General features: G+C 46.0%; 2 protein-coding genes across 8 annotated transcripts in view; both read left to right on the top strand.

Annotated features, from left to right (window-relative positions):
• fer1l4 (fer-1 like family member 4) overlaps positions 1-775 on the top strand; it is a 29,363-nt gene extending 28,588 nt beyond the window's left edge. Inside the window, exon 45 of one of the 2 annotated variants that reach the window (XR_014119450.1) lies at positions 105-245. Coding sequence is in view for 1 of the 2 variants with exons in the window: in XM_035520329.2 (XP_035376222.1) it covers positions 105-285 (181 nt within the window). In the remaining variant the exon portion in view is untranslated. Of the gene's footprint in view, positions 1-104 lie in introns of both variants that reach the window. The other variant, XM_035520329.2, reaches the window with a different exon arrangement.
• Positions 776-4,251: 3,476 nt separating this feature from the next.
• The window catches only part of unm_sa1614 (un-named sa1614), a 27,687-nt gene continuing 7,012 nt past the window's right edge, over positions 4,252-24,926 (top strand). For 5 of the 6 annotated variants that reach the window (XM_081705805.1, XM_027028958.3, XM_027028957.3 and 2 more), the window contains exons 1-16: positions 4,252-4,529; positions 10,985-11,057; positions 11,740-11,885; positions 12,161-12,235; positions 12,847-12,896; positions 14,144-14,273; positions 14,714-14,799; positions 15,140-15,215; positions 16,606-16,692; positions 19,750-19,850; positions 20,199-20,268; positions 20,507-20,594; positions 20,985-21,033; positions 21,658-21,821; positions 23,086-23,219; positions 23,440-23,531. In XM_081705805.1, the coding sequence (XP_081561931.1) occupies positions 4,404-4,529; positions 10,985-11,057; positions 11,740-11,885; positions 12,161-12,235; positions 12,847-12,896; positions 14,144-14,273; positions 14,714-14,799; positions 15,140-15,215; positions 16,606-16,692; positions 19,750-19,850; positions 20,199-20,268; positions 20,507-20,594; positions 20,985-21,033; positions 21,658-21,821; positions 23,086-23,219; positions 23,440-23,531 (1,547 nt within the window). In that variant the 5' untranslated portion in view covers positions 4,252-4,403. Of the gene's footprint in view, positions 4,530-10,984; positions 11,058-11,739; positions 11,886-12,160; positions 12,236-12,846; positions 12,897-14,143; positions 14,274-14,713; positions 14,800-15,139; positions 15,216-16,605; positions 16,693-19,749; positions 19,851-20,198; positions 20,269-20,506; positions 20,595-20,984; positions 21,034-21,657; positions 21,822-23,085; positions 23,220-23,439; positions 23,532-24,926 lie in introns of those variants that run through there. The other variant, XM_081705807.1, reaches the window with a different exon arrangement.

Genomic DNA, 24,926 nt, shown 5'->3' with positions numbered 1-24,926 from the left:
GGTGTATTGTGTTGTATGCTGGTGTATTTTGGTGTTTTGTGGTAATTGCTGGTGTCTGAGCTGTGCAGGAGAGCCTATAACGAATCTTCTCTCGTCTGTTACAGTCGTCCCAAGACGTCCTTCAACTGGTTTGTGAACCCAATGAAAACCTTTGTGTTCTTCATCTGGAAGAAATATAAGAAGTATATCATTGCTTTGCTGATCCTGACTATTTTGGCCCTGTTTCTTTTTCTCATTCTTTACACCCTGCCCACACACATCAGTCAGCTTATTGTCAATGGCTGAATGTATGAGACCAGAGTGGCTCATCTCTGGTGGACGAAGCAGCAGTACGAATCGAAGTACACTGAATAACCTTGTGACTTTTAACATTGCCTTATAGATTGAAGCACTGTGTTTAGATTCAAATTCCTCTAGGTTATTGATTAAGCTGCTTCTATTTTATAGGCAGTGTGATTTTAAACAACTATTCATAATACGTTTTTGTTCTGACTAATACTTTAAATGTTTTCATATTTTTAATTTAATTAAAGCTTGTCAAATCAACACTGCATAATTGTAAATAGCATGCCCCAGGGTTAAATAAGGCAATGTATCAAAGCTTTCTGCTATAGAGACTGTGTTCATTATGAAGACTGATGCACACAAAACAGTAGTACAAATGAGCACTTTTTTTTTTCTGGAAAAAGAAAAACAATATTTGACTAGGATGTGTAATATCATTAACCTTCATTCAGTTTTATCCTTGTGAATTAAAAGTAGCATTTCCCCACTGTCTGTGAGTGTTTATGTAAATGATTTACTTTTAAACAACTGCTGTGTTAGCAAAGTGGAGATTTAACAGCTCAATTTTCAGTGAAATAAAGAGTGCTCAAGGCGTGATTTTTAAAAACACTATTCATGCAATTTAATGCAGCACTGGAGAGCATAAAGGCCTGAGTCACTCGGTGCGAATGGCGGGTTGCTGTCAGGGTTAGTGGATGAATGGCTCACGTTGCACCAAGTGGGACGTGGCCATTTCCATTAAATGCATGTTGCCTGTCATACAGTAAATTACTACTCTGTGTGATTACACTTAATAACCTACAGCCACTCATATGAGATAATTAGCCCTAATGCATTAATCACAGGCTACAGCACCAAGTAGATCTGTCTATAAAGTGGAACTCCAAACAGGAAAAAATTGAAGCCTGGACATAGACATGATGTTCTCACTGGTCACTGGTTTCCATGGTGTCCACATAGCACCCCATGATGAACCAAGATTGTTTTTGAAGCAATTTTGACAGTTATCTTTTTTTTTTAAGTTGGTTGAAAAGTGATAAGCACTGCAAGATCATTTTCACAAATTCTATATTCATAAAATCTGAAATCAGGATACAATGCGTTTTCTTTGGTCGCCTTCGCTGCTAGGATAACACAGAATCTCTGCCTGTATTCAGTGGACTGTCATTTACAGTAAAGGTTTACTCTGTAAGGCTGTAAGACTGACAGATGCTGAAATGTACCATAAAATGGAAGTAAATTCGTATGCTAAATGAACACTTTGCCTCCCGGAGGAAAATGAGGAGCCACATGTGAGTGATGAGTTTGTCAATCACAGTGTCTCATTTCTGAGAACATAGTCCATTCACTTCAGCTGCTTTGTCTAGCTGTCCATCACACTCTGCTGATTGCAGTATAGTCTCCAAGGTCCAGTAGCAGATTTTATAATGGCTAACCATGCACGTAAATGTACAATCACTCTAATTGTTTTTATGTTGTTGCCGTTATGTTGCTACGTCTGGTCAGTTAATTATTGAAGACGCTGTTTATGAATGTGTTTAAGCACATTCATAAACAACAGCAGCAATACTGATAACAGACTAATATTGTCAAATGCTTTCACTAAAATTTGCTTATTTTGAAAGGTCTACTCAATCTCCAGTGTCTGTGGAAACAGGATTGCAACAGAACTTGACATTTGAAATTTTTTTAGACGTTCAGAGGTGTGGAGTCACATCTGTGTGCAGGTCACTGGAGTTACACCACACAGACTCAAGTCGTGGCTTTGTGTACCTCATTTTGTGGCACAGTAATGCTGGAACAGGAAAGAGCCTGTCAGAGCCTGCCCGAGCCTGCCCAGACTGTTGCCACAAACCATGCAAGTGCCTTTGTATGCTGTAGTATTAATGTTCCCTTCACTGAACAGCCCCAACTATCATCGCTCCTCCACTAAACTTTACTGTTGGTACTCCACACACTGGTAGGTAGCATTCTGCTAACATCTGCCAAACCCTAATTCTCTGTTCTTCACTCCAGAGAACACACTGCTCCCAGACACCACTTCAGCCAGTGTTTGGCATTGTGTATAGGGCTCTTAAGCTTGTGTGCAGCTGCTCATCCGTGGACATGGATTTCATCGCTCTCCTGTCGCACAGCTTTTGTGCTGACGCTGTGCTGATGTTAGATCCCTGCTGGCTGGGCTTGCATGGAATACTGCTGGGTGAGATTGCCTGGAATACTGCTGGGTGGCTGAGCTGTTGTTTGCTTAGACATCCATTTTACCTTATTAACACTGAACTCAATTATTAGTAGGCATGTCCACATACTTTTGGCCGTATCTTCAGCACCTGTGTGAAAAGTAATGCATAAGTGATCAATCGTTCGCCAACCACAAACAAAATAAATGCAGGTGATACCTGAATGTCTGCACCAAGGAAGCCAGACAGAAGCAAAGAAAGCAAAATGTACTGGTTATCTCTGGAAGGGTGAAACTCAAACTGGTTTCCAGAGGCCCAGGCAGGTCATTAAATGAGCTTGAAGGGAGTTCTCTAAAGGGTATTTCCACTGAAGGCACCAAAGCATGCGTATCGTTATTCAGATCGTGCACTATTAAGAGCAGCGCTGGGTGTCCTCTAACCTCTCTGAAGATCTGGCCTCTGTATTAAAGCATTGGTCATTAATCTCTGTCCGTGATCATTTTTGAGCTGAAGCAAGGCTGCGTAAATACATACAAAAAACAAGGGAAGTCTCCAGCCGTGAGCATGAAAATGCAGAGTAAAATGTGAAGGCTATTCTCATGACAAACCCATGAAAGACATGAAACAGTAAGATTTAGGGTAATTGTCTGCTATTCAAACTATGAGTTTTGAGGTCAAAAAGACTGTTAACTCCACCCCCTGGCCCAGCCCCGCCCCCTTCCCTAACCCTGCACCCACCTCATCTCCAAACCCACCCCTTTTCATTTAGATAATATTAATAATGTCATAATAGTGATGAGTATTTAAGTAATAATAACAAAGTAAAGTAAAAGTAAAGTAATATATATTTTCATGGCAACATTTAATTGCTTTGTCACTTAAAAGCTGTCAATAGAAAAAATGATAAAAACAGATTTGAATTCAGTATAAAAAGTGCTATAAGAGCAAACATGTCACAGGAAAAACTGTAACCAAGTATTATAATGTAGTTAGTGTGATAAAAGTAATAAAGCTGTTGCCCAGTGATATTAGGATAACAGACAGATGCTCACACTTAACTGCTTTATGATGAATACCAGACGCATTTTCAAAAAGAACGCAGAGCAGCGGGTGGGAATGCATCAGTGTCCGAACACTCCAGCGCCTACTCTAGCAGTCCTCGTTAGAGAAATGTGCGGGAATCCGCTGCAGAAGTCCTGTGGCACAAGGCCTCTTTGGGGAGGGTTGGTGTGGAGGGATCTCCATGCGACTGAGTGGAAACCTAATGAGAGCTGGCAGCTGGGATAGGTGGCTTCCGGGCCTTTCTCAACGCCGTGTGTTTGACACACACTGGACGTTCCCACAGCCCTCAACAGCAGGCGGTAGAGGAGATGCTTCCTTTATGGCGTTCTCCTGATACAGCAGACTAAGATGATTATTTAAGTGTGTTCCTCGAAGGTACTGCGGTGAAGATGAAATTGATCTTACATATAAATATGTTATAAATAAATAAATGATATAATGCTTTGTTAGTGTTTTATTGCAAGATTGACTGGGCAGCTGGATATTATTTTATATTTTGTAAAATAGGTTCGTCAGTAGTTTTTCTGTTTAATACAGAACAGTGGCTCGCCCGTGTGTATTCAGTCTAGTAAATAGTGCTGTCCATGGTTGGCAGGTGTGCCCCACTGACCCTACCACAGCACCGGTCATTAGGTCGAGTTACACTACGGAGCATGCGCGCGTTCGCGCGCTCACCAGAGCGATGCGCCCGCTCGCGAGACAGTGCCGGTTTCCTCTTCACGCGCGTTCGGACACAGTTCAAGCGGCGATGCGTTTGCAGGAACGAGAGGAGAACGCGTACTCGCCTGCGCTTTGAGAGTAACCCAGCGCGGGTTAAGCTTTGCGTGGGTTTGCTTTGAACCGTTAACTGCCAGACGTTTATTGCTCATTTTCGCCGAAATGCCCGAGCTCATATCCGTGGGTGAGTTCATCGCGGAGACTTTGGAGGACTACAGTTCTCCGACCACCTCCTCCTTCACCAAAAAAATGACAAGTTGCCGGAATTCCGTGAGCAACATCGAGGAGGTATGAAACTGCTTTCTTAGCGAAGGAAACGTCCGCACGAAAGGGGGCTTTTTGACAGCCGTGCGCGCGGGCCCGCGCGCTACTCCTTGCGCGGCGCGAGGAGACGCGCGGTCATCCCCGAAGTGTTTCCGTGCGTCAGCGCAGCGGTATATGCCGCGTTCAGCAGCTTGGGTGTCTTTGTGCTCCCCAGCGTTGGTACCGCTTTGTTTCCTGCTTGCTCAAAGCCTAATCGCACGCGGTTATCCGCGCACGCACACACACACACACACACACACACACACACACACACACACACACACACACACACACACACACACACACACACACACACTCACTCACTCTAGGCTGTATTCATCTTATGCTCGTGGTTCTAGCAAACAGAAGCTCTTTGTCCGTGCATTTTGCTGGATTGTCCATAGCACTAATTCCTTAACGTTGCATGGGATAAAAAAGAGTTGTTTTTGCGCTTTTTATATAAAAAAAAAACATGAATGAAAATCTGCGTCTATAATGTCGCTGTTGCTAAGCGATAATCGGGTTGCTTGTCAAAGGGAATTATGCAGCGGCTTTGTTGCGGCTCCGAATGTGGTATCGGTCGATTTTACGGTGGTGCGCGTGACTGGTATTCCAGCGGCAGAGATCTGAGCCAAATAAAGCGACCGCCAGTGGTGAATCGCTCGTTCTGTTAATTCATGCATATTTGTTAAGTTTTGTTTCTAAACGATTTATTTAGTTTGCAGTTTTCACTTTTTTGCACAAGTGCAGTTTAGCTCATTTCTTTTTTTGTGAATTTCCCATGCTCACTGATGCCCACTGGACTGCATAATAATAGCCATTGCAGGTGTATGTTTCACATTGCAGGTGTATGTTTCACATTGCAGGTGTATATTTTTACGGAATGTAGTTACTGAGCCACAACTTCCCTGGAACAAATAATGTGGCCCGAACGTAATGGCTCTGTTACCAACTTCACACCCTCTCCACGTATAGCTGTCCGATCTGTGTCATTCTTGCATCAGAAGTCATGTCTGTAACAATGGCCCTGGAGACTTCCTCTAATATGGGCTGGAGTGCAAGGTAACCATGGCGATGACCCAGGCTAAGGAAATAAGAGCAAACTAAACAGTGCACCACATTACATGGATGGTTGTTTGGGCATCATCGGAAATCGCAGCCCCCCCCCTCCCATGTGACTAGTGAGATTAACAGGTTTGGAGCCTAAGGGTGGTTAATGGTACAGAGAACACGCCTGGGTCAGCAGTTACCCTGTTTTTATTGCAGTTATAGGAACAGTATCACCTGCCTATGTCCTTTTCCTAGTCATTAGAAGAGACACTACAACCCTGATCACAGATCAGAATGGGAAAGGACGTGAGCCTCATTAGATTAGCGATGACGACAACAACGATAACAAATGTAAAGGGTGGTTTAACAGATTTGGATTAAGATTACGAATAGACTAAACAGACATTCCGCCGGTGGTTCAGCATACAGTTTAATCCCAAATGAGACATAATCTGTGTCCACTGCACACTGTTGCCTCTCATTTTCACTTGTTCTGAAAAATAACTCGCACAGTTAGGGTCGCTGTAACAGGGCTATGTTAAGTGGCCTACGTCCTTATCAATTCATTAATATGTGTCAACTCTGCTCCAACCAGATGCAGACGGAAATGTAAACAGGACTGTGAGTTCAGGGAACAGCCGAAGTTCATGAGTGAGTCAAGCAGGTTTTCATAGGGAAATGGGTCACAACGCAGTGACTGTGCGTTAATCTAAAACACGGCGAGCAGGGAAACACGTGTCCTTATATAAACAGGACACTACGTTTGCTACCATGTGACTCAGTGACGTCACCAGATGAAGGAAACGGGACTGTACTTATCTCCCCCAGTTTGTATACTTTGATCTGCAACATGGGATCTGGGTTGGGCAATTTTCTGTAACTTTGTTTATAATTAAGTGTGAGATATGCATGTGTATCTGTGTCTTTCTTTCTTTGTGTGTGTGTGTGTGCATTTTAATTCAGGCCAGCTGTTCTTGTATGGTTCTTGTATATTCTTGTAAAGTAAATTGGCAGATAATTAGAGAGCTCCGATAAACTACACCACCAGGTGCAGACACAGGCCGTTGTGTTCTGACGGACCAGATCAGCCATCCATTCGCCTCAGTGGAGACCTTCGATATTACTATTATAGCACTCTCAAGTTCACCAAGAAAACCAGTGTAGTGAATTAATCAGCATTATTGCCTGGATGTGTGCTTACCAGATCTGTTCATTAGCATGTTCTGTTCATCCTTCACAAATACTGACAGATGTAGCTCCTGTTTCCATAGAGACTCTACAAAAGAGACAGCGTAGCTCTTAAGTGTGTGACAGAATGCTGTGTGTACATGAGGCTAGTCTCATTTCAAATGTTTCTCTCCAAACCAGTATGATTTCTGATGGCCGTGAGATACATTGAAACATAATATGGCCTCTGTTACAGGAACTAAAGCATGATGGGTCATGATGAAGTGTTAGCCCATCCTATTGTCATGTACAGTGTCCTGACTAAGCCAGCGAGCTATCCTTTAGCAAGTAACTGTAAGCTTTAAGTAAACTGTAAGTTGTTTCTAACTTGTAAATTTGAAAAGCTCTAAGCTGTAATTAAGTTGTAAGTAAACTAAGTTGTTTGTAAGTTATAGGTAAACTGTAAGTAAGTTGTAAGTTGTTTGTAAGTAAGGTATAAGCAAGTTGTTTGTAAGTAAGGTATAAGTCAAATCAAATCAAAATGTATTTATATAGCACTTTTTACAACGGTTGTTGTCACAAAGCAGCTTTACAGACGTCTGAGTCCAAGCCTCCAGTGAGCAAGCCAAGGGCGACAGTTGCAAGGAAAAACTCCCTAGAGCATGAGGAAGAAACCTTGAGAGGAACCAAGACTCAAAGGGGGGCTCCATCCTCCTCTGGCCGACAACGGTCACCGCAATAATAGCAAATTTAAGAGAAAAATAAATAAAAAACAACAAAAAAAACCATTTAACGTCTAGTCCGATCTTCTAGAGGTCCTAGTCTTGTCCCAATGGTGCACGTGTGTCAGAAACCCATCCCGCTGGGACGTCCATTAAGGCCAATGGAGGAGTATTTGGCTGGGGTGGAGGTGTGGTGGTCTACAGCAGGGGGCATCAGGGGGTGATGGGAGGAGCCGTGGTAGCTGAGACAGGCCGAGGCTCAGTAACATCATGACATCAGGGGAAGGTGTACCTCGGCAGAAAGAGAGACTAGATTATTAGGTATAAGTAAGCTGTAAACTGACTGAATGGTTTTTATGTGCTTTTGCTATAGTTAGACATAATTGGTCTGTTTTTGTAGCTCATAGAAACTCAGCGATGCACACTGTGCCAAATCATTCATAACTGCGCTGTGACCTGAGTTATTTAGACCCCAACAACACCCCATTCCATGAAACAGTTGACTTCTCCACCACCTAACAAAAACGCTTCAGTAGTCAGGAGCGTAGTGGACCTCTGTTCATTATTTCAAGTGCCGAACAAGCAAGGTGTGATAGCGGATCAGATAGCGGCAGAACCGATGGCCAATAGCAATGTTCAGATGAGTCTTCAGAAGGGCAGGGGATTGGTCAGATCTCTCTAAATATAACATTTCCTCAAATCATACATGCACCCCTGATCATGTACATGTGCACAGCTCTTTCATTCAGCATAGCACTCACTGGTCACATGGGTGACACGTGAATTTCTTCCTCACGGTGCCACAGTAGTGTTGGGAGCTTGCGAGCATGACCATGTGACAGAAGCCAACCAGCAAAGACGTGGGCCTCTGAATAAGGATCGGTCTTAGACAGAAAGAAGAGTTTTATGCATGCCGACGTAGACTCCCTAACGTCAGGCGTGTTTCCATATCAGCCATCTCGTGTGCATTCGCATATGAGTGCAGTGAACAGATGGAAAAGTGGCCCAGAAGGCCAGACACTAGTTGGACTCATGGAACCACGAGGAACGAAGATTTGCCAAAGACAGAAGCAGCAACAGCAGAGCAGCTCCAGCTAAACTGGCTTTGTGAACTTCATAAGAATCATACGGGTCTTTGCGCCCAGTGTAAACATAGACTCCTCCCCTCTGTCTGCGCTGGCTGCAGTTCTAGGATAAAGTGCTGATGTTCGGTGGATTTGACATTAACTGTGTGGAACGCAGTTCCAAGGAATTTTAACTAACAGGCCTCTAAATGAATGTTAAAAAAATGTCTCCTTGGGAACATTTGGTCTGGCAATGATAAATATTAATTTCTCGTAATTTATTCATGCTGACATTTTACTTGTCTTAAGAGACAGAGGAATTGTGTGATTTGCAGCTTTTAAAAAGAAGTCTCCCCAGAAACCCAAGCTTTAAATTAAGTTTCGACAGCCTAAGTAAAACACTGAGAACAGTTTAAGTGCATTTCTGTTCAGTGGTGTGCTGTTTTCTCTTTGTTTGTTTTGCCAGAGTGTGGTTCTGTTTGTTTTCACAGCACGGGTCAATACATAAAGCCATGTATTGACTGTTTACACCTGCCTGTTTATTCGACACCTTTCCTTTTTAAACAGTACGGTTGTTACAATCCAGATTGGCAACTGTAAAAAAATAAATAAATAAACAAAACTTTCAAAATGAAAACAGACCACCATGGCTCTTATAACCAGGCAAGGCATCAGCCTATAATCCATGTTGGAAACTGCTGAAGTTCACAAGATACAAATTTAAGAGGTTAAACCATAGACATTTTGTTGTGCACATATTTTGGAGGTGTTTCAAACGAGTAGTGGAAGAGCAGCAGACAGGAGCTGTCCCCTGTGTTCCCTGGACAGGAGACCCCTGTTACACTGACTCAGCAGGGCCTCAAGGAGCCGTTAAGAGGAATCTGTCCCTCACAAGACATCAGTAGGTGACTGATCAGCACAGTGTCGTGTCCTTTAGTTTCATATCCTATAGCAAATGATGGGTAATTAATCTCTCCCTGTGCATACTGGAACAAACACCTCCAGTCGCTTGGTCAAACTGGCCTTAGAAGGTCCCTAATTCTGCCTTTCCACAACCTAACCTTGCCCTAGGACACTCAGAAGATCTCACTTGTTTACACAGAGGGCAAGACCAGCAGTGGGCGAGATAGCCACATGTGGATACCCGTAGGTTTAAGATAAGGCTTGGGGGTGGAGTGTCACACTTGGTAGCCAGGACTTGGGTGGTTGTATTTCAGGGTGATGTTATTTTCTTTTTTGCATACCCTGTTGGCATGATTCACTCAGATTGCACACGCTCTTGGTTAGGCCGTGGTGGTGGTCATAATTTACCTCACTACCTTCTTCCTTCCTGTGTCCGCTCAGGCTGCACACACCTTTCATCCGCTGGTTCATTAAGGGGCTCGGTGGTTTCAGCACCAAGCCAGACTCAACACATCACCCCCGTCCGTAATCAGCGTCGCTTCCCAGACCAGACATGGCACGCGCCGACTCGCTAATTATGATAGTGTCCCTACAAAACGACTGCAAGTGTGATTGCTTCTGTTGATCTTTTTGTGATCGATCATTTATTTGTTTAATTAATTATTTATTATGTATTTATGGTATTTTGTTGGATAAAATTTGTTACTGTGTTCTCAAATAGTATCCGTAGTCCAATTCATAAAGCCCACGATCCTGAGATTGTTATGTCTTTTTAAAAATAAATGGTAATAATCCCTTTAATAGATAGGATTAGATTTTTAATAATGTATCTCTGATCGGAAGTGTTGCAAAGCCATTGCTTAAAGGATATTTCTGTAACTTGGTTGAACTACTGAAACAGGAAATGTGTCTCTATACATAGCCGTTCTGGGTTCTTGGTTGTCTCTAGGCACATTGGGTATTTTTCAGTAAATGTTGTCACACTATTCAGTTGGTAGAGCAAAATGTTCACTACCAGTACACTTGCTGGAAAACATATGCATAGTGTTATGTGATGCTCACATTTATGGAAAGAATCTTAAATGTTACAATATACAAAGGAAAGCATTTTTCAGTTCCTCATAATAATCACACTTGGCCTAAATAATGAGTCCAAGCACAAAGAATTACATTTGAGCAGATGATCAGGCAAATTGTTTTCCCAGACTAAAATGACTTTGTGCAAGATGATTAGAATTGTTAGATTTTTATATAAAATTAACAATCCATTTATGAATATCTTATATATAAGACAAAAGTAACTAATGAACTATCCACAAAATAATTACATATAGTAATACATATAGTAGCTTATTGAACTAAAACGTAAAATGGTGATAATAATGATAAACCTGATATCATACAGGTGCATGACTGGATGTGTGCGTGTTAACAGAGGTGTGATCTCAACCCTCCTGCACTCTAACCTCGTCTTCAGCATAAAAATGCTGCTTCCTGAGGGTTCTGACTACATGAACCTGTGCGTTTCTTCCAGGCCCTGGACTGCGACCGGACCATACTACAGAAGCTGAAGAAGGCAGCCAAGGCAAAGCAGTCCTCAGGCCAAGGTAACGCCGCTACTGACGCCTAACGGGCCGACCGGTACCAGTACTCTCCACTAAGAGTATAGAGCTATATTACTATTGTTACTATTGTTGTTTATTGTTAATTGTTGTTATTATTGTTGTTTATTGTTGTTTATAGCACTTATCATTGTTTATGATGGACCTTATGAATTTTGTACTTGTAGGTATCAGCAGTGATCCCTTTCTACAGTATTCTAGATCATTGGTATAAGGGACTCTAACCTACTGTACTGTACTAGGATGTATTCTGTGAGGAAATGACAAAGCACTTTTGTAAGCCGTTCTGGATGAGCACGTCTGCTAAATGCCGTAAATGGAAATGGAAATGTTGTCCAGACCACAGGGTCCTGGTGTGAAGGTTCAGCGGCTCACACAGCTACGTAACGGCGCAGCTTGGCAGTGTTGCCTGGCGCCAGCGCGTGGGTCTATGCTATGCATGCGGAGATAAAGGCCAGGTCCCTGCTTTAGTGGAGGTCCCTGAGAGACCCCGACTCCATGTGCACGGCACGGCGCACGTTTACGCTGCCGTGGAGAACGCAAACTGGGAGGAAATCGCAGCTCAACTAGCAACAGCTCTCTGACCACACGCCAAAACGAATGTGGCGTTTCTCAACACCTCGTGTTTATTAACCAATATTTTCCACGGTTTCACATGTCTCTCTAGACCACATCTCTCATCTGGAGCTGTACATCAACTCCATGGAGAAACTGGCTGTGAATTTTCATAGTAATGGTGAACAGGAAGTGGCTTCTGCGTTTAATAGGTTTGCTGAGTTCTCCAAAGAGCTTCTCGCTCCAATGAAGAACGTGGTGAGTCTTGTTTTTGCGGCGGGGCAGGGCAGGGCTGCCCCTGCGCAGCCTGTTGAAGGCACAGCCTCCATTACAGGCCTGGACAGTAGTTACGGCATGGCAACAGACGAGAGCCTTTATCAGGATAAACTCATGTTTTCCTTTTCAAAGAATTTCTCTGTGCATTTGATCGTCTGTTTTCCAAAACGACAAAAGTGTTTCGTAATCCACGAGATTTTAGTGCTTTGGCCTGTGATGCAACGATGCAGAACGTTTCGACATCTTCCTTCCTACAGTTGAAGAGCATGCTACACAATATCAACTTTTTCCTGGACTCACTGGTGAAGGGGGACCTGAAGGAGGTCAAAGGTGTAAGTACATAAATCAGTCATACGCACTCGCCGATGTCACACGTCTATTCTCTGTTCGGTCTCTGGCTGTGGAAATACCCGCCTCCCACCACGATCTGTACTAAACATCGTCACCCCACCCCTTGTTCTGCTGTGGTGTGTTTATTGGGAGGTACTTTGTTAATAAATTGTGGTTTATTAAAAAAGTCTCCTCCCCCAAAGCTCAGTGGTTGAGGTACTTGATTAGTAGCCAGAAGGTTCCAGGTTCAAGTCCCACCACTGCCATATTGCCACTCTTGGGCCCCTGGGCAAGAACCTCAACCCTCAACTGCTCAAGTTGTGTTCAGTCAGAATTGTAAGTCGCTTTGGATAAAAGTGTCCGCCAAGCGTCACAGACGCTGTACTATTTCAGCCCACGACAGTGAAAACTGTTGACTGAGACAAATAACACCCCACAAATAACATAATAACTAGAATTGCTTTCTGGATATGGATAGCCAGAGTGGAAGTAGAGGGGTGGGAACAGAACAAACTCTCAGTGTTTCTGTGTCTGACGTTAGCTGAGGAATGTGTGCGCTAGCATTACCTAAGAAACATCCGTCTCTAATCCCATTCAATCCTCCTTTTCTCAGGATCTGAAGAAGCCATTTGACAAAGCATGGAGGGACTATGAGAACAAATTGTAAGTGCTCGTAGTTCTGCTGTCTTTAACATGTGGACATTTTTGGGATGTTGCTGCATAGAGCGGCTCGATCCTGTGGTTTTCCAAAGGCCTTTCCCAGGATGTTAATGAACTGGAAGTAGACTGTGATACCGGGCTAAATTTGTTTCGAGTCACTATAAACATTGTGTAAGCCTCCCAAACAGGGCTGTTTGAGGGAGAAAAGATGTGTCCCACATCTGGAATCCAGGCTCAGCCGACATTCACATCCTTAACATGGATGGTAAGCTTGGAATCAAGCTTGGGAATGGTGTGGGTCATTACACATCATTTTAAGCAGTGTAGTAAATTCACTCAACACTGACCCTTACTTTCCACTGACAGGCCTGTATACCTAAAATGTGGATAAATGTGATTTGTAACCCTTTTTTTAAAACTAAACAATATGCACGCAAACCTCTGCTATCTAAACTTACCTTTTTAGCCTCCTTTAGAAATATCTAGTCTTATGATTTAGAAACTCACTTCTCATATAAACATGAAGAAATATTGAAATCGAAACCAGAAACCTTACAGAACTTCCTTTCCAAACTCGCATTGCAGGTGGGTGTTATTTTGTTAAGCTTGTGCTTAATTGAACTAGAGCTTGTCCATGCACTAGTTAGCCAGCTCTGGCCCCTGATGATACATACCCCCAGGGCACATACCCCCGGGGCAAAAAAAAAGTCACATCTGTTTTGATCCAGCATCGTCACTATAAATAATGTAATATTGTTAGTGTTCTGAGAAAATGCAGTTGGATTTGCAAAATGTAATATTGCAAACACAGGACATTGTTGGAAAAGTGCCAACTGCCTACTTTTGCGTAAGTGACCTGTGACTGGCTAGCATCCCTCTGATTGACAGGGGAAGGGGTGCTAGGCTACTCTTCGCACCCACAGAGCAGGGCCAGGCAGCAGGGCCAGTTAGGCTGCCTCAGGTTCTGGCAACGCTGGGATCCGAACACATGAACTGGTGACAACCAGAGGAGAGCCAGGACAACTGTCCCGCTCACAGACCCTGAACAGTCACTTGGTATCTGCTTGCTCCAGCAAATCAACCCCAATTCAAGCTGGTGTACGTGTTGAGAGGAGGTCGCACGCTTGGAACACCTCGCCACACCTCTCGGCTTACTGACCAGGTCACGGGGCTTACTCGCATCTCTGAAGACGTCCAGGAGACCCTGTAGGAGTAACGTGTTGTGTGTGCGATGCTGTGTGATCCTGAAGCACCAAGATCGAGAAGGAGAAGAGGGAGCTGGCCAAGCAGTACGGCATGGTGAGAACCGAGGTGAGCGGAGGAGAGATCGCCGAGGAGCTGGAGAAGGAGCGCAGGATGTTCCAGCTGTATATGTGTGAGGTGAGAGGCAACGCTCGCGCGCACACACATGCACACGCACATGCACGCTCACACACATGCACACACACTCACATATGCATACACAGGCACGCACACACACAAGCATGCACAAACACACGCGTGCGCGCACGCACACACACACACACACATGCACACAAATGCAAATGAACATGCACGCGCCTCTTACCGCTACAGATGTGCAACGCGAGACTTGCGTGCACAAACACACACACACACACACACACAATTTCACTAATTCCCACATCAGTCTTCTATACGTCTTTCCCTGTACTAAAGGAGGGTGTGTCTGCGTAAGAAACATGAACAGCCCCCACCCAGAAGCCAGCTCTCGTCCACTCGAACGTAGCTGCCGTGTTTGGGGTGAGAGGTCACACGTCTGAGCTGGGTGTCTGTACCGCTCCCTTTATTCTTTCCCACAGTACCTCATCAAAGTCAACGAGATTAAGACCAAGAAAGGTGTGGACCTGCTGCAGAACCTCATCAAACACTACCATTCCCAGTGCAAGTAAGGCAAAGCAGCTCCATACCCACCATAACCACGGGACTGCTTTACGCGCGTGTGCGTGTGTGTGCATGTGTGTGTGTGTGTGTGTGTGTGTGTGTGTGTGGTTGTGTGTGTGTGTGAATGCACTTGAGCGATGCTCCTAGCATTACGTACACCTACGGCTGACAACCTTTCCTGCCGTTGTTCAGGACCACGATGCTTCATAGTGATTTGGAGGAATTGTGGGGGTTAGGGATGGAAAGAGAGAGAGAGAGAGAGAGAATGGGGAGAAAGGGAAAGGTGGAGAGAAAGAAGGAGGGGAGAGACTGAGAGAGGTCACTGAAGTGTTTGTGTTGGTCAGTTTCTTTCAGGAGTGCCTGGTAGCCACTGAGAAGCTGCGACAGTACATCGAGTCCCTCACGGTCAGCCTGAGCACAGTGAGTCCCACACTGACACACGCCTCTCCCCTCCAGTGAGTCCCGTACTGACACACGCCTCTCCCCTCCACGCCTCTCCCCTCCAGTGAGTCCCACACTGACACACGCCTCTCCCCTCTGGTGAGTCCCGCACTGACACACACCTCTCCCCTCCAGTGAGTCACGCACTGACACACGCCTCTCCCCTCCACGCCTCTCCCCTCCAGTGAGTCCCACACTGACACACGCCTCTCCCCTCCAGTGAGTCCCGCACTGACACACGCCTCTCCCCTCCAGTGAGTCACGCACTGACACACGCCTCTGCCCTCCACGCCTCTCCCCTCCAGTGAGTCCTGCACTGACACAGGCCTCTCCCCTCCACGCCTCTCCCCTCCAGTGAGTCCCGCACTGACACAGGCCTCTCCCCTCCACGCCTCTCCCCTCCAGTGAGTCCCGCACTGACACACGCCTCTCCCCTCCAGTGAGTCCTGCACTGACACACGCCTCTCCCCTCCACGCCTCTCCCCTCCAGTTAGTCCTGCACTGACACACGCCTCTCCCCTCCAGTGAGTCCCGCACTGACACACAGCACTCTCCTCCAGTGAGTCCCGCACTGACACACACTTCTCCCCTCCACTCACTCCAGCCCCTCAGCTTCTACACGGATCACTCCCCTCTCACACTTGCTCACCATGACCTGCAGTGCTAACTGGATTATATTAATTTCCATCACTGTGTTATTTTGGTGTGGAGGGATTGTGGGAGCTCAGTCCTTCTCTCTTTAGTAAGTTCAGGCCAGGATTTTGTGAATAAATGCCACTCAGTGAGGGATTATACAGGGTGAACACAAGGTAGCAGCGCTTTCAGCCAACCACACACACACACACACACACTATCACAGAACTTTTTGGCTCCAAATGGTAAAATCCATTGCAGTAATCTGTGAGACGGTGGTATCATCAAGTTTGGCGGTTATAACCAGCGATCAAGGTGTGCCATTCAAAGGGAGTCAGGTTGCATTGGTTTGTTGGGTTTGGTCTCTTGAACAAATGTGTTTCAGCTCAGAATCTTTCTTCTTCCTTCAATCCAAATAATCCGAAGGTTATCAGGTTCCGTCACTCCCACTCAGAGAAAACCGCTGCTCCAGTTTTCACATCTTGTAATGGTGGTGACCGTGAGATTTCAGTAAACTCCTCAGAGCTGGAGAAGATGACGAAGGGGTTTGTGTTGAGCAGACACATTGTTAGTGTTAATTGTATTCTAGTCTGCAGCCTTTTTCTGTGGGATGTACAAAAGAATGTTTTGTGTGTGTGTGTGTGTGTGTGTGTGTGTACTTTTATGTAAACACTGCCTGCATGTATCTTGCATCCATGTCTACACTATCTGTGATTGTATGTGTGTGTGTGTCTAGATCAAACAGAGGCAGGATGAAGAGAAGAGGCAGCTTTGCTCTTTACGAGACCAGCTCAGACCTGCACTACAGCCTGAACTTAAGGAGGTGAACACCCCCCCCCACACACACACCGCACACACACCACCATACACACCACACCACACACACACACCACACACCACACCACACACACACACACACCACACACCACACAAACACACACCCCACTCTCACACACACCACACACACACACACATACACACCACCACACACACCACACCACACACACACACCACACACCACACCACCACACACACCACACCACACACACACACTGCACACACACCACCACACACACCACACCACACACACACACACACACACACCACACACTGCACACACACCACCACGCACACCACACCACACACACACACACACACACCACACCACACACCACACACACACACACACACACACATACACACACACACACTCACACACAAACATCACACACCACACACACACACACACACACACCACACTCACACACAAACACCACACACCACACACACACACACAGACACACACCACACACACACACACACCACACTCACACACAAACATCACACACCACGCACACAGTACACTCAGACCAAACACACACCACACTGCCATCAGTCCTGAATCCAGGATCAAGCTTGCATTCTCAGTATGTGAGTGTAAGACAAAACCAAGATAGGCTACAAAAACTACACAACGCATACACTAACCAAATACATATGACTATAAACGTAACCCTAGTAAAAACATTACAGGAAATATTTGCACATGAATGCGGTAAAAATGTAACATGTTTACTTTTGTGTTACTCAACCCACAATGTGTTGCATGTCATAACAAGAAGTAGTTGGACATGCTGAATGTATCAGACGTTTTCTGATTGACATTTCTGGCATGTTTCCATGGAAACGTCCAGCATGGCCCAAGCAGAGGAGGGGAGTCTACTTAAGCAGCACGTTCACAGCTGTTGGCACTTCAACCAAGTGAATGCAGAAATGCAAATAACCAGAAACGGTGTATAAACCATTTAAGGTTTTAAAGTTCTGGTTCTTGGCTTTTCTGCGTAGTTGGTCATGGGTGCCTTGTGCTCACAGCAGCCACCGAAGTTCTGCTGTAGCCTGGATTGGTAGTGAAGCGCCATCCCGCAACCAACTGGAACGTTGCATCGCAGTCCTGATCCTGGGGTTCCCCACCACTGTTAACACTGCCGGTGTTAAACTCACGAAGGGCGGGTTCGGGCTTTAGGTCTGGTGTGTGTATGTGTGTGTGTGTGTGTGTGTGTGTGTGTGTGTGTGTGTGTGTGTGTGTGTGTGTGGGCACAGAGAGGGGGTCTTGAGGATCACAATAGATGTAGTTTACATCTATAATAGTGGCCTTGTTTTCTGCCTGGTGAGATATAATGAGAACATAATCAGATACTAACGCGATGTTTTCCTTTTCTCCATGTGCCCCAGCAGACTAGGAGAGTAAGTGAGCTTTTATGGATCTACACTTATGGGGTTTCCCTTTATCATCTCGGGCGTTTCGACCCTGAGATACAGCTGCAGCACCCTGCCACAGATCTGCGTTCCTTGTCCGGTTTTTGTGCTGGTGGTGTTTGCTCATCTTGTCGGTGTTTCTAGGCTGTGATGATGGTGTGTAGTGATACGGTGTTAGTGCCTGGTTTCCCGCTTGTGTAGTGCATGTTCTCTGCTGGTCTGTGTCGATCTGGAGAATATAACCCCCCCAACCGCCCCTACCCCTGGGTGCGGACCGAGGCGGCTCTGAGTGTGCACATGCAGCGGTCCGCCATTGGAGTGTGAGGCAACACTTCTGCTTGCTGTTGGTGACACAGCTGTGTTACGCAGTGTGCGGTGGCGCTTATTACGTACTGAGGCCTGTGAAGCATGTAAGGACGGAACTGTGCAACTGGTGTGTGTGTGCGTGTGTGTGTGTGTGTGTGTGCGTATGTGTGTGTCTGTTTGTGTGTGTGTGTGTGCGTGTGTGTGTGTGCGTGTGTGTGTTTGTTTGTGTGTGTGTGTGTGCGTGTGTGTGTGCGTGTTTGTGTCTGTGTGTGTGTGCGTGTGTGTGCATGTGCATGTGTGTGTGTGCGTGTGTGTGTGTGTGTGTGTGCATGTGTGTGTGCGTGTGTGTGTGTGTCTGTGTGTGTGTGTGTGTGTGTGTGTGTGTGCGTGCGTGTGTGTGTATGTGTGTGTCTGTCTGTGTGTGTGTGTGTGTGTGTGTGTGTGAGTGTGTGCACGCGTGTGTGTGCGTGCATGCATGTGTGTATGTGCGTGTGTGTGTGTGTGTGTGTGTGTGCGCGTATGTGTGTGTGCGTGTGTGTGTGTGTGCACGTGTGTGTGTGTGCGCGTGTGTGTGCGTGTGTGTGTGTATGTGTGTGTCTGTTTGTGTGTGTCTGTGTGTGTGTGTGCGTGTGTGTGTGTGCGTGTGTGTGTTTGTGTGTGCGCGCGTGTGTGTGTGCGTGCATGTGTGCATGTGTGTGTGTATGTGTGTGTCTGTTTGTGTGTGTCTGTGTGTGTGTGTGCGTGTGTGTGTGCGTGTGTGTGTTTGTGTGTGCGCGCGTGTGTGTGTGCGTGCATGTGTGCATGCGTGTGTGTATGTGTGTGTCTGTTTGTGTGTGTCTGTGTGTGTGTGCGCGTGTGTGTGTGTGCGCGTGTGTGTGCGTGTGTGTGTGCGTGTGTGTGTTTGTGTGTGCGCGCGCGTGTGTGTGCGTGCATGTGTGCATGCGTGTGTGTATGTGTGTGTCTGTTTGTGTGTGTCTGTGTGTGTGTGTGCGTGTGTGTGTGCGTGTGTGTGTTTGTGTGTGCGCGCGTGTGTGTGTGCGTGCATGTGTGCATGCGTGTGTGTATGTGTGTGTCTGTTTGTGTGTGTCTGTGTGTGTGTGCGCGTGTGTGTGTGTGCGCGTGTGTGTGCGTGTGTGTGTGCGTGTGTGTGTTTGTGTGTGCGCGCGCGTGTGTGTGCGTGCATGTGTGCATGCGTGTGTGTATGTGTGTGTCTGTTTGTGTGTGTCTGTGTGTGTGTGTGCGTGTGTGTGTGTGTATGTGTGTTTGTGTGTGTGGGTGTGTGTGTGTGTGTGGGTGTGTGTGTGTGTGTGTGTTGCAGGACTCTTTAAGTAGGCAGACTGTCTACAGCATGCACCAGCTTCAAGGCAACAAGCAGTATGGCACAGAGAAGTCAGGCTGCCTCTACAAGAAGAGTGATGGGTAAATGTCTGGAGTGTGAGGCCTGTAAACACACTCATGTATCACTTCCAGTCCTCAGAGCAGATATGGTTTCCTCTGCTGAGGTTTCCGCTTAAAGAAAAGTTTCCTGTTGTGTTTATATTAGGAAGTGATGAAGTACTTTTATGTGCTCTGCATTTTGATTTATGGAATGGAAATAACTGTGTGTGTGTGTGTGTGTGTGTGTGTGTGTGTGTGTGCGCGTGTGTGTGTGTGTGTGTGTGGGGGTGTGTGTGTGTGCGTGTGTGGGGGTGTGTGTGTATGTGTGCGTGTGTGTGTGTGTGTATATGTGTGCGTGTGTGTGCGTGTGTGTGTGTGTAACCACGGCAGGTTAAGAAAGACGTGGCAGAAGAGGAAGTGCAGTGTACAGAACTGCTATCTGACCATCGCTCATGGGACGGTAAGCATCACAGCTCTACGTCATGTCACGTTACTCCGCGTTATGTTTACCGCCCAAGCGTGGCGTGTTTGTGGCAGCTCGTCCCCACCAGCCCCTGCCTGTCGTCAGACGAGCGTCCTGTGTCCGGTCCTAATAACCCCTCTCCGCTACACCTCTATTTTTGCTCGAAACATGCTCAGTTAAGAGGTGAGAAAGATAAACTCCTGTTATAACGAATCGCTGCTCTCTCCGTCCTCAGCCGAACAAACCACCAGCCAAACTGAACCTGCTCACCTGCCAGGTGAAACCCAGCCTGGAGGACAAGAAGTGCTTCGACCTCATCTCACGTAGGTCACGCCCACCACAGACTCAACAATGTCCCGTCTATGCACCGATCACCACGAGGCTATAAGTGAGCGTGGTGGACACGAGCTTGTATACTAAGGCCGGCTGTGTTACCACGGTTACGCGTGTCCCCAGACCTCAAACGTTTGGTGTCATTCAATGAGAGAATGGACAACCATGTCTCTCGGAGGAGTGCGGTGTGCTTGGCGCCGTGGTGTACTGGCACTCACACCTGCGTGTGAGGAGTTTACAGACGCCGTTCAGACTTCGCTGATGCTCTAACTGAAGTCCCTAACGTTTGTCAGCAGTATGTGAATCTGCTTGCCAGCGTTTAATGAGCGTTCTTTGTGTTTCTTCTCATTGTGTGTGTGTGTGTGTGTTTCTTATGGCAGATAACCGCACTTATCACTTTCTAGCGGAGGATGAGTCAGACTGTATGGCGTAAGTAATGTTTATTGCTTTGTTATTTTGTGATTTGGAGTGATTTCAACCATGCGCTGCTTAAGACCACAGAGTGGCTCAGTTGGGAAACTCTGTAGTGGTCAGTGTGGCAGCTCCTGTTTGGGCTTACATCCCCTTCGGATCTGGTCAGGGCATCTCACAGACACTTTCTCTATCACAGAAACCTGAGGAGTGTTTAGGGAAACAGAAGTCCTGCCAACGTCAGTGTGATTCACACGGTTCACATTTATGCTCATATTTAGAATGATCGTGGGCAGGGCGCATGTAGCATAGTGTCTGTGTAGTAAACACAAAGAAACAGCGTGATGTGTTTACAATAAGCCTTTGTTTGTAATCCACTCATGCTACTGAAGTGTAGTTTAAGAGAGATAGGATAGGGCTAGATTGTTAATTCTAGTGTGAACACACACACACACACACACATAATCACACTTTACAGTGTGCCCTTTCCAGTCTGGTAGAAGGTGGCAGATCTTCACTTATCAGGAACGTCTTTGAAATATCTGATATCCCTTTGCTCAGTGTGTGTGTCGTGAGTGATGCGCGTCCACCCCCCAACACCCACGTGCCCTCTGATTGTGTGTGGGTGTGTGTGTGATTCAGGTGGATATCAGTGCTGACCAACAGCAAGCAGGAGGCACTGAACGTGGCGCTGGATGAGCTCAGGCCGAGCGGGGAGAGTAGCGTGGGGGACCTGACAAAGGCCATCATCGATGATGTCCTGCGCATGCCGGGCAACAGCGTGTGCTGTGACTGCAGTGCTCCAGGTGGGGGCGCCAGAGGGCCCGGGCTCAGGACGTGAGAGGAACGCACTTCCGCCTCGCGCGAGTGAATTACTGCTGGCATTTTTAATTTGGGCCTTTTGCAGTTCTGGGGGATTAAAAACATCCGGAGTGTAGCTGTGTACCACGTGAGCCTTCTGGGTCTGTCCAGAGATGTTGTTTTCGCTTTCACAGACCACTGTTTTCTTTGGAACATGACACATGGAGGTAGATTCTGAACTTTAAGAACTCCGCTCGGAAACTCAATGCAGATTGCAAACTCAATGCAAACTGATGCTACAGTGCGTGTTGGCCCATTTGCGCGATCTCCAGATCTCTAAATCAAGAAGAAACTATCCATGAGTTAAGGGACCAGTGACGGCTTTGTTTGTCAGCATTATTATCTTGGCTGTCCTTAAAATACATTTGATTAACTGAAAGCTGAATTAAAGTGTGATAAAGGGAGTGGGATGAATTTCCCACATATTTCCTCCCATCCCGAGGACAGGGAGCGTTAGAGAACCTTAATTACGATACCCTTGGGTAACTGGGTGTCTAGAGGTGGACAAACCAACAAAGAAATCTCTTGAACACAGTGGCTTAATTATTTAGCATTTCTCCCAGATTCATGTATTTATTGTATGGGCTACGCAGTAGACTTTAAAATGCCACGTTTTTTTGTTGTTGTTGTTCCTTTGGATACTGGGTGTACATTTGCTTTGAAAAATATTGGGGATAAGAATGCTGACCGGCTGTTGCATTCAATTCAATCTGCGCCTCGAATTCGCTTTCGCTTACGTCGTCCAGTGTGTGCACGCACTAGAAAGAAATAAGTGCCATGGCTGAAGGGATTTACGGCCGCGTTTGTCCTGCTTAACGACACTGAGGAGCAGGCGCGTCGGCACCATGGTTTAAAATACATCCGTAGTGCGATTGTTTTCTACTTATTTTTGATTAAAAAGCAATCGGCTCGACTTCGCGAAATGTCAGTTGTGATGCGTTTATTACCTCAGGTTCGTCTGACAGCTTGAAATAGAAACACAAGCTGTTGCTGTCATTAGGAACATAATACGTTTCATTTTATGTTATTGCTTGAATTATTGTTGCATAAACTGAGAAAAAAATTCAGAGGACACAAAAATATTCTTAGGGTACACTTTCCGAAAGTGGTTGCGAGGTGTTGCTAATGTAAATGTGCTCTGAGTGGGTCTTCTCCTGCTCTTGGGCAGTAGATGCCTCCTGATGCCTTCTGTTGCTGTGTGGTTTCCAGACCCCTTATGGATCTCAACGAATCTGGGCATCCTCACATGTATCGAGTGTTCAGGGATACATCGGGAGATGGGAGTACACCACTCAAGAATCCAGTCCCTCTCCCTGGACAAGCTGGGCACATCGGAGCTGCTGGTACATCCCTTCACGCGAGTCCCTGTGGGGCGTCCAAAACCGTGAACCAATAAGAATCACGCGCATACTTTGACCCGATATGTTCTGCTCTTCATTTTAGAGAGCAAATATGTTCTGCCCCCTACTTTCAAAATCCATACCTCTGACAGAGTTGTGGATTCATTTTATGTTTCGATCTCTCTATCTCACTCCTTCTCTCCTGTGCTCTGCGTCTGTCCAGTTGGCCAGGAACGTGGGGAACTTTGCCTTTAATGACATCGTGGAGGCCGGCCTCCCCAGCCTGTCTCTGAAGCCGTCTGCAGACAGTGACATGTGAGTGATGGACAGACCCGTAATTGCTCTGCCCACTGCAACAAATCAGATTCACGTGTTGGACGTTCTCTGACCGCACCACTCTGTCTCCTAGACGAGCTATGGGATCTCAGTATATTCACTGGGCACCAGTGCAATTTTCCGTCAATCCCCAGGTTTTCATTATGGATTTGGCTAAAAGATCCATGGACACCATAATATGACTCCCCTAATAACATTACTAACAAAGTATCAGGTGGTTCAGAGGCCTTAAATGAAGATAGAACTGGCTGAGTCTCGGTAATTGGGTGCACGTGGCTGTCAGAAGGCTGCCGCCCCTCAGGGTGACTGATGTCTCTCTGCAGAGCAAGCAGCTGAGAGCAGCTAATGTTATTTGCACTGTTCCAGCAGTGCGCAGTTCAACGCTGGCATCCGTTCAACGCTGGAGTCACACGGCTCCACACGTCTTCCCTCCTGCTGTGGGGGTATTGCCTTGTCCTCGGGCCTCTGAAGCGCGTCTCGCTGTGTTATCAGATAGTCCCACCTATCGTACTCAGGCATCAAACGGGCTTTGAGCCACACAGTCTTAGCGTTGTCTCTGGTGGTAAGGCGTGTGCTAGCTCCTCCGCTGCTCTGGTCGTAAAATAACATTCTAAAAAAAAGGCAAATTTAAGGCTGGATTTGCCGTCTTAAGAAAAAAGTCAGAATGGATACCATTCACATGCATCCACACGCTGAGTCCTTTCAGAGGTATTATAAATCCATTACCGTCTGTTCATAGCCAGCAGAGGCCAGCCAGCAGTAAACTAGGGGACTGTGTCAGGTGCTTCTGAAAGACAAAGTATTGGCAAATGGCAAAGTATTGATTTCTCTCCACAGAGCAAAGAATATCATTTACTGCAGGAGCCGATATAGTAGCAGTGCTGTGGTTGATGCTGGCTGAGGTGAAGTTAGCATTTATTGAGGCACAAAGCCATTTGCTATTTATCAAAATCATAGCCTGTCTGAAATAGAGAGATCAGCTGGTAATGGATTAAATTATTATCTTTATATTCTTTGTGTGTGTGTGTGATAAGTATACCTAAAATATCTAAAACCTCTGATTCTTTTAGAAATATTAAAATGGATCAGTCCAGATTCCCAGAGCATCACTTTAGCAGTGATATGAAAGTAACAGTAACAGCTGCCACTGTGTCGGGAGGACACACACACCAGATAATATGAACATTTTGCTCTATTTGTTTCTGTAATTTTAATTCTAGTTTCCATACAGTTTGATCAAATGGTAAACAAACGAAATAAAGTGAAAAGTCAGGAGTCATCTATCACCTCCTGCTGCCTGGAGGGGCCAGAATCTAAACACATCTGCGTTAAAGAGATGACGAAAGACTTCCTGTAATAGATGTTATCGTGATC

Source organism: Electrophorus electricus, chromosome 22 (assembly GCF_041902795.1).
Source record: "Electrophorus electricus isolate QZ-2024a chromosome 22, ASM4190279v1, whole genome shotgun sequence".
Classification (NCBI taxonomy): domain Eukaryota; kingdom Metazoa; phylum Chordata; class Actinopteri; order Gymnotiformes; family Gymnotidae; genus Electrophorus; species Electrophorus electricus.
The sequence above is the reverse complement of the archived record's forward strand: the minus strand, read 5'-3'. Positions and strand labels throughout refer to the sequence as shown.